This window comes from Acyrthosiphon pisum, chromosome X (genome assembly GCF_005508785.2).
Source record: "Acyrthosiphon pisum isolate AL4f chromosome X, pea_aphid_22Mar2018_4r6ur, whole genome shotgun sequence".
In the NCBI taxonomy this organism is placed as follows: domain Eukaryota; kingdom Metazoa; phylum Arthropoda; class Insecta; order Hemiptera; family Aphididae; genus Acyrthosiphon; species Acyrthosiphon pisum.
In genome coordinates this window covers 9,814,500-9,824,451 of record NC_042493.1, presented here as the reverse complement: position 1 = coordinate 9,824,451, position 9,952 = coordinate 9,814,500, and the positions used below count along the sequence as shown (strand labels likewise).

Sequence of the window (9,952 nt, the reverse complement as noted above, 5' to 3'; positions counted from 1 at the left end):
GGAATTATTGTCGTATTTACCAGAAACCAGTATATGTTATTGATATAATGATTTCTATTTTAAGACTATGGTATTTAGTTTTAAACCTGTTTTTAAGAATTGGAGAGTTAGATAAAACAAAAATCGGATTATTCAATACTGAGTAGATCATTAAATAATAGAATTCGTGAAAATAGCCAGTCCATACAATGGATAGTATACTAATTATTACTCTTTGATGTAGTACCTATAGAATATAGATTATAATATAATTTGATTATTATGAATTGATGATATTATATTATTAGAAAAATAAATTACCAAAATTGAATGAATAAGTTTTGTCTCTTGGTTCCATGATAAAAAAAAAAAATAATTAACTTAACTGTACAATAATGATAATTAACTTTAAAAAGTTAAGTTAAGACAATACAAAATTTAACTGAATAAGTTAATAAGTTAAAAACAAAAAAAACTAACTAGTTAAGTTAAAAAGTAAAAAAAAAATTAACTTTTTAACTTAACTTTAACTGTTTAACAAGTTAATGCCCACCATTGTAAATATTTATGAAACATGTAAATTCTAGATAATAAAAAATATATATATAAATAATAATTATCTTTGTGCGGAGTTGCGTGTTGTGTCATTTTTGAAATTAAGACTCGCATTTGGCCATATTTTAATGTGGCACATTTGAGGACAAAATCATTATAGGTACGTTTGGGCACTATAGTCTATTATAAATATACGTATATCGTATAATGTAGGTTTATATGTACCTACGTAAAGTAAATAACTGGACCATAAAATAGTATTACTATACCTATACTAAAAAGTTTATTTGTTACCACGAAGTAGCTGGTGGGTAACTATATTTTATTGGAAAACTATTTGGTACAAACTCACTTGTAATTTTCATTCCACAATTTTATCATCTGGATGATTATTGGGTTTAATTGCAGGATATTTTGCTCAAGATTTAACCTTGAATGTTCAATTGATTTCTTCCACAGATGTGCAGTTTCTCGTAGTTCTTTTTTGATCGGTGTAGCCACAAGCGAAAGGTCTTCATGATCGTCATATAGATCACCGAACCCTATATGTATTATTGACTTTTTTGATGTTATTTCGTATTCCTATAAAGCCATTTAATAATAATAAATAATCAATACATTCATACTTAACAAATTTCAATAGAATAATATTCTAATAAATTCTAAATAAAAATATTGTACTATACTTTATTTTAAGAATGTATTATCATAGAAATATGAAACTGTAGGTAGGTAACCGATATCTAGTAATTAATACATATTAAGTAATAGTATCTTAAATTAGTAGGTAGGTACTCAATTCTAGCAGCAGTAGTATTAGCAATACATAATTTGAAAAAAGCAATTAAATTATATAGCAAAATTGAGATATTACCTAGAGATTAAATTATTATTTTATATTTATAAAAATATTTACAATTTGATAGCTAAACCAATAGATAAATTTGATACATAGTCTATTGTAAACAATAAAAGTTTCACATGAATAATTTAATTTTATATTTATGAAAATAAATGTAGTCGATGTACAAGTATAAAGTAACATAAAATCAAAACTAATTAAAGGTTATAATTATATTATAGGTACTTCAATAAACATTTATTCAGTCATAATTTGAGTTTTATTCTGTAAATTGTGCTTTAATAGGCATATTTTTTTACATAGCATATACCTACGTATACATATACATATACGGTATATATAAAAAAAACTAATAAAAATAAATCGATGACACTTTTTACTTAAATATATTAGAATACATGAATATTCATTTTTCTCATTTGCAGCTTGAATATATTATAATTATTATCAGCGTAAGTGATTGTATCACTATATTAGTTGAGAACAGTTTGACTCAAAAAAATAATATATTAATATATTCTCAAATGTATCATTATGAATTAATTTACTTACATTAATTAAATCTTTTATTAGTGTCAATAAAAGTGGCGACGATTGATATTTTGGTGGCAAGCTACACACAATTCTATCCACTGTGTTCTGTTCAATCGGATTGTAACTATTCGAATTGATTTGGACACCAAACTTAATAAAGTTATAATATCTGAGTAATGGGTTTTTGAATTTATCTTTAGGAACTACAGGCAATAAATGTTCGGCGTAATTTAAAATCATATTAGCACGAAATTGTTCTCGTTCAATACGTTCAGCTGTCGCCGTCTATATTTATTAATAATTGTAAGCATTATTTTTTCATCGCATATTGTAAAATATGTGTTAGGTACCTATGTAGTAATAAATTAATTTATGAATAAAACGGGTTAGATATTGTTATAGTCTCTAATATTGTTTAAAAGTATTGATGGTGAATTAACAAAGGTTCATTGTAATAATAATATGTATTTACAAGTAAAAGTTGTCAAAAATATAATGTCACCACCCGGAAACTGAAAATGTATTAATTATATATTACATATTAAGCACCTACTATAAAAAACTGAAGTAAATATGCGTTGTAAATAGGTTTAGGTATAGTTTTTGAGTACCTATGTATTATTATCCTATTTCTTTAAACCTATTAAGTAAAATACCACCTGAATCTAAATTTGAAACACCAATATTTCAACTTTGGAATTACATTACTATAATTTATGATAAGTATTTTGTGATTATTAAATATAACTAGTACATAGGATTCTATTTAATTTTTTAAAGAAAATAATAAATACCTACTATACATTATGTACCATTTAAACTCAACATAGAACCCACAGACATATTCTTCTCAGAGTGCTAAACATTTTTCAAAATTTTAAGTTCTAAATTCCCCTTAAATTTTAAAAAGTAAACCATACATAGTATATTAGTATATTATACTAATTTGTTGATTTTTAAATTATTTTTGTTTCCTATGATAAATCCTCAGTACTTAAACTCACATAATAATATTCATGTAGGTAAGTATCTACACATCATTTTTTCGTAAATCTCACTAGGGACATAAACATAAATGTACCTATTAGTTATTACCTAATATAACTATGCCCCTATCATGTACAAGTCAGTTTTTTAACTTATATTAAGCTTTTATGTAACTTCACATATTTTAATAATATCAATGAAGTAAAAAATCTTCATGGAAGTAACGAACGTATTTAACAGTTTTAAGTGGGTTATAATTATTGTATCTTATTAATGATAGGAAATTTTGTTGGTTTAAACTATATTAGCTGTTGTAAGTAATGACTGAAATTATTTTATTTATTTTTTAAATATGTTTAAATTGAAATTTAGACATTACTTTTTTGACATTTTTTTGAGTTTCGTGAGGATGTTTCTTGGTCTTCTTATCATTATACATAGTGGTTGATTTAGACAAACTTTCTTTAACGATTGATATCTTTATAAAAATCTGGATAAATAATTGTATCATACATGAAATTTATAAATGTAATATAATATTAAATATAGATAATATATATTAATGACCAATATATTATGTTTATTAAATAAATATTCACAAGTTATTCAATATAACTAAAAGTTAAATTGATGATTATAATTAGGGACCAATATAAATGTATATTAATTATTATTGAATACTTTGTATATTTCTATATTATAAATATATAAACAATTCATAATTTACCTGGTGATACACAAAATAAAACTGTTTAATATAAAATAGAACAAAAAACTATTGATTTGTAATTTTATTTCGAATTGTTTCGTGTTCAAATTGAATATTTTAGTTTCCAAAGAAACAAATAATGTAAATGCAAGATAATAATATATTAAAAAAAAAGCGGCCAAATGCGAGTCGGGCTCGAACGTGAAGGGCTCCGTAGCAACAAGTAACATAAATAATAAATCGTTTCGTTCGGCCGGCAAGAACTTTGGCCTCACCACCAGTCAAGCAAAAGTCTTATCTAATATTATAATAATATTACCCGCTCGGATAAGCACAGTCGGGAACCTGCCCCCCCGCGCGCTCCGCACCAGTTACCGATCAAGCTACGCCCCGTGCGAATTATAAATTATTATTTACTTATTTACTTATTTATTTATTAAAAAAAAACTACTTACTAGATCTCGTTCGAACCAATTTTCGGTAGAAGTTTGCATGGTAATATACATCATATTTTAGTTTTATCATCCTCTTATTTTAGAAGTTATGGAGGGTGGGACACACATTTTACCACTTTGGAAGGGTCTCTCGCGCAAACTATTCAGTTTAAAAAAAAATAATAGTAGTAACCTCAATATAATTTTTGAAGACCTATCCATAGATACCCCAAACGTATGGGTTGGATGAAAAAATAATTTTGAGTTTCAGTTCTAAGTATTGGGAACAATTGGAACCCTCAAAATTTACTTTTACTTTTAATTTTAATACATTTTTTTCTATTTTTGTGTGAAAATCTTAATGCGGTTCACAGAATACATCTGCTTACCAAGTTTCAACAGTATAGCTCTTATAGTTTCGGAGAAAAGTGGCTGTGACACCCGGACGGACAGACAGACGGACATGATGAATCTATACCTAAGGGTTCCGTTTTTGCTACGGAACCCTAAAAATGGACAAAACGATAATTGGCGATTTACTGATTAAATAGAGCTAATTATCTCCAACTATTGTTAATATAATCGAAGTTATTACTAGGATTTAAATTTTTGACCGGCTAATGACCGGTGGTCAAACATGATAAATGCAATACAAATGTACATCAATAATAGAATTATTATCCACCATCAGCTGATCTGATGTGATAGTATACTGAAATATCTATAGCATTTCAGATAAAAACCGTTTCAAATTTTACGCTTGAAAATATGTCATTACATTTGTATAAAACGATAAACATTTGCTACCTACTTCATTAAATTCCTTTCGATTGTATTCCATTATCATTAAAATATTCTCTACTAACTACCAACAAAACAATACCTACCAACTATGTATGCTGTTAAATTATAATCAGAATAGTTGAATTAATCACATCCCTGATATTTGCATTAAAATATTTCATTTGTGTTAGTGTGTTACCTACTAAGAATAATTTATATATTAGCTGAATAGGTATAGATAGGTAGGTAATAGCAATGCTAATTACATATTATAGTACGTCTGAAAGAAGCGAAACCGTACCTATCTATAGGCATTAAGTTAAATAGTAATAAAAAATTTAAAAAGTACAATTGTTCTTTTCCTGTAATAAAATAAAATCTTAATAACAATATGACATCTCAATCCTTCGAAATGGTTGATATTGTATTATGGTACTTTGTACTTTTAAAAATGTTTTTCAACGTAATATTATTCACTTAATTTAAAATATTATAATGTTATAAACTATTAACTAATAAATATTAAATGTGGTGACTATCACGCTTCCAACTACAAGCTAGGGCCAAAGGACAAATCTATTTTCAAGCGCAAAATTAACCATCGGAGTCCATCACATTCTTAATGAAAAACTGAAAAAGATACTAACTGCCATGGCGTCACTTTTCCACTCTCGCCCCCTTAAAAGTCCAGACCATTGGATGCATCTGTTTCTTCCGGTTCCAACGTAAAAAGTTAAAATAACACCCATCTAACAATAACAGTTCATTAATTAACCACCTCATTTCCTTCCTTGCCTCTGTTTTGTATAAACAATATTACCATCATGATATAATATACCATAGTGTATTATTTATATTTCAGTCTTTAAATTTATTATTATCTTAAAGTCAATGGATGTACTAGTTCATATCTAATTATTGGTCTGTTATGTTTATTCTAGACAGGGAACTACTGGCGGTTTGACCTTTGAGCTTTCCTGAAACTTTTATTGCTAATAGAATCGATCCTGCTGAATGCGATAGACAAATTGGCTGATTCGTAGACCAGTTCGGGAGGAGCGGGTGTCTCAAAAATCAAATTACTTTATTGCCCCAGCCACCAACACTAAATGATTTGGAATAATTAAATGATGTAACGAAAAAGTCGGCTGATGAAAATTCAAATTCTAACATGTAAAAAAATATTATCAAAATTGTTTAGCTAATAAAATTTATAATTGTTTTAGATTCTGAGTGGAACGATGAATGTATTGATCTTACAATGATGTGCGTTTTTTATATTTTAGATTCTGAGTGGAACGATGAATGTATTGATTTTACAATGATGTGTGTTTTTATATTTTTTTTTATTTTTTTATTTTTGTGTGTGTGTACACGATAAGTAGTCGATATATTGCTTCGATTATCAACTCCAGTATCTTGTTCGATTGGAAAGTGAATATTGTTGTTGCATTAAGGAGGTCATAATGTAAAATTCCCAATAGTTTTCAAAAGCGGCAGGAAAAACAACATAAAAATTAAGTAAACACGGGAATTTTAGGCAAAATCAATTTTTCACAAAATTGAATTTGGTTTTTGGTGTAACTTTAAAACAAATGACCATAGATACATGAAATTATCAATGGTTGTTTATATTTCCATTTTCTATACACGATAACATTTTCAAAATATTTTGATTTATTTTGAACTGTTTAGAGACATTTTCATTTTCCATTTTTTTTTAGTTTTTTTTCTAAAAATATCAATAAAAATTTTTTTGTTGATTAAAAAAGCTTGAAAATTTAATAGAAGGATCCAAGTATATTGTTTCAAAGGCAGATGAAAAATATTAAAAATCCTTAGTCACAGTTTTTTTTTATAACTATTTAAAGTTCAAAAATTGACAAAATATGGAAAAATCACGAAAATTAGCAAATTATTTTGAGTTAAGAATTCGTAAAAATTTTTCTTTTTAGAACTAAGATTTTAAAATGTAATACAAGATTCCTTATAGGTTAATCTACCTTTATCAAAAAAAAAATGTCTATAAGAAACTCAAATTAAATTTTTATGAGCGTTTGAAATTCATATTTTTACAACATTTGATATTCACTCGATTTCTTATGTAACGATTTTCTTATTTTATTGTAATTAAAAAACGAATGACTGCAGATACTTGAAAATTTCACCGAATGTTTATATTATCATTTTCTATACACCATATAATTTTGAAAATAATTGAAGTCTTTTTGAGCTGTTTACGGATATTGTCAGTTTTAAATTTTTTTAAGTTTTGTTTAATGATATATAATATATTTTGTTAACCGTTATATTTTGTTTTACGATATTTAATTATTTTTGTTTATCGTTTTCCGTTATAATTACGTTTACAAATTTCAATTGTTTTTTTTTTATCAAATATAACGTTTTATTATAATCATAACGTTATTATAACCTTTGCAAGCCCTGTTATAACATTAATAGGTATTGTCAATGTGATACCAATTAATAAGAGCACCACCAACTCAACAGTTGTATACCTACCACAGATATGTATAATAACTAGATACCCGACTCCATATACAACAACATTATTAAATTATGATGCCCGAAGCCATTTGCAACTTTGGCAATGTTTACATTTATTCATATACATATTTACTTATATATACATGTATACTGATAATACTATTTTGCCCTAGTTGTAAATGGCTGCCAGCGACATTGATAAGAAGAAGTCGGATATCTAGTTATTATACATATCTGTGATACCTACCAGTGTTGGGATTAGATAAGTACTTTTTTTAGATAAAGATGAAGATAATTATATAATGAAAATTTATCTAGATATAGATAAAAGATAACTAAATTCAAATCTATCTAGATAAATAAAAGATATTTTTTTTAATACCTGCTATAAAGTCTAACTTTTGAGAGTACAGCTTAGATACTACTTAGGACTTCAATATTATTTAAACACTGACTATATTATGTTTAAATTAATGTTAGCAGTGAACATTATTATTAATCAATAACTATAAGGTATAACCGTCATGATAAAGAAAACATTGTTTAAATTAGGTATAAATATCAAGAAAAAACTATTTTAAAGAACTCGTCATGGTAAGATTTAATTATTATGAACCTTTACAACAGTTTTAGTATGTATTTAATTTTTTTTTAGTAGATATACAATTATTGTTATTATGTTAATGGGATTGGTGGCGGTGATTTCCTGTCTTTGTCTAACACACGTGCAACATAAGAATTTAGACGTGTTTTTTGTCCAACGTACCGATTGATATAGTGAAGCGATAAAAATTCTGAAAACAGATTTGAATTTGTCGTCAAGTCTACTTGAGATCGGTCAGTCTACATTTTTGATTTTTTGATTTACACTTCTCCAAAAAATGAAATATAAAAATTTCACTCTTTAATAATACAATAATTTTAGGATTTTGGGGGATAATATAAAATATGGTCCTGTTAAGTACATTTATATCTTGTATACTATGTACATTGCATAAGTATATACTATACAATAAATAAGAGAACATTTTATTTTACGTTATGATCATGTCATAATATTTATAACATTAACGATACAACAAAGATCATTATACTATTTATAAAATTAATTAATAATATTATTTATTCAAACATCTACAACACAACAGCATTTCAATTGTGCAGAATTCCGGGTAAACGATATACACTGTTACAAATATAAAATGTTACCTATTACTTATTAGTTATTAGTTTATTACTGATAAATAAAAATTATATAGGTAATGATTTATATAGCTTCGATTTCTTAAAACATCAATCGTACCCAAATCGAATTAAAAATTCAAGACCAATAATTGCAGTTGGTTGACACAGTTGACCCGTATCGGTACAGTAAGTTGTACACGTCGGAACTAGAAAAACACAATTAAATACGCGGTGCCTATATATCTCTGACTGAGTAGCTTACTCTACCTAAAAATAACTTATAACTTAAAAGTTATAAATTAAACCATTATAATATTTTTCCACTAATTTACTGTTGACGATTCACCACTCACCAACACAAGATAAGAATGAAATGTAGGTATATTTGTCATTTGAGCACTAAGCTGGGCCCCTAACGAAAATATCAATTATAAATAATAGGTACCTAATATGTAATTTTATTATGACCATACAATTTTTTTACTGAGATGACGAGGATTCAAATTTAAATTATTACCTAATTATCAAAAAAATAAATTGACAATAAAAAGTGTATTTATTTTTTTTGTATAGAGACGAATTTATCTAGATAAATTTATCTAGTGGATGCATTTTTGATCTTAGATAATTATTTAGATAAAATGCAACTATTTATCTAGATAAGATAAAATCTGATAACCAAATAATTATTTAGATAATTTATCTAGATAAGTCTCAACACTGATACCTACTGATTATTTGTAAAAATAAAGGCGTAACGACACAAATAATACGTTTAAGTATACATTTTTTCAGACACCAAAAATGAATGCAACGTTTGCATATTATATCATATTTTTAAAATAATACCACATTTAAGTATCAATACTTTAAGGTACACATTATTTTCTATTTTATTTTTTAGAGTCTATTAGCGTTACCGGAAGACACCATGGGAAGGTTGGCTCATAATCGTTTCCCAAATTTTTTTTTTTTTTTGAAACTAATTTATAAATATTTTTTATATTGCATAGTATTATATTAAATCATTGGGTCATTACAAAAATACTGAATCTACTTGATTCAAAAATCGTATTGATTATACATTTTTTTTCCGATATAACGTGGACCGCGATGTCATAAATATTTTCTAATATTATTGTCAAGTTTAAATTCATTAATTTTTCAATTAAGTTTTTAATCCTTGCATATTAAAGTTAAACATTTTATAAATTTTTAACTACAAAATCATTTTGATAAATGTTGTCAAAAATTGAACTTAAAATGCTTATAAAAAAAAAATTGTGCAAATGAACTTTTGATATTTTTAAACTTCTATTGTAACAATATATCAGGAGCCTTGAATTAAATTTTCATGTTTATTTACTTAACAAATACAATTTTATTGATATATATAATAACAAAACCACTACATGA

At 26.0% G+C, this 9,952-nt stretch overlaps 1 protein-coding gene across 1 annotated transcript in view; it reads right to left on the bottom strand.

Annotated features, from left to right (window-relative positions):
- Positions 1-873: 873 nt before the first annotated feature.
- Positions 874-9,952, bottom strand: part of LOC115035146 — a 14,407-nt gene continuing 5,328 nt past the window's right edge. Inside the window, exons 2-4 of the mRNA XM_029492842.1 lie at positions 3,297-3,407; positions 1,949-2,215; positions 874-1,116 (exon numbers count right to left, since the gene is read on the bottom strand). Of these exons, the coding sequence (XP_029348702.1) occupies positions 883-1,116; positions 1,949-2,215; positions 3,297-3,407 (612 nt within the window). The 3' untranslated portion in view covers positions 874-882. The remainder of the gene's footprint in view (positions 1,117-1,948; positions 2,216-3,296; positions 3,408-9,952) is intronic.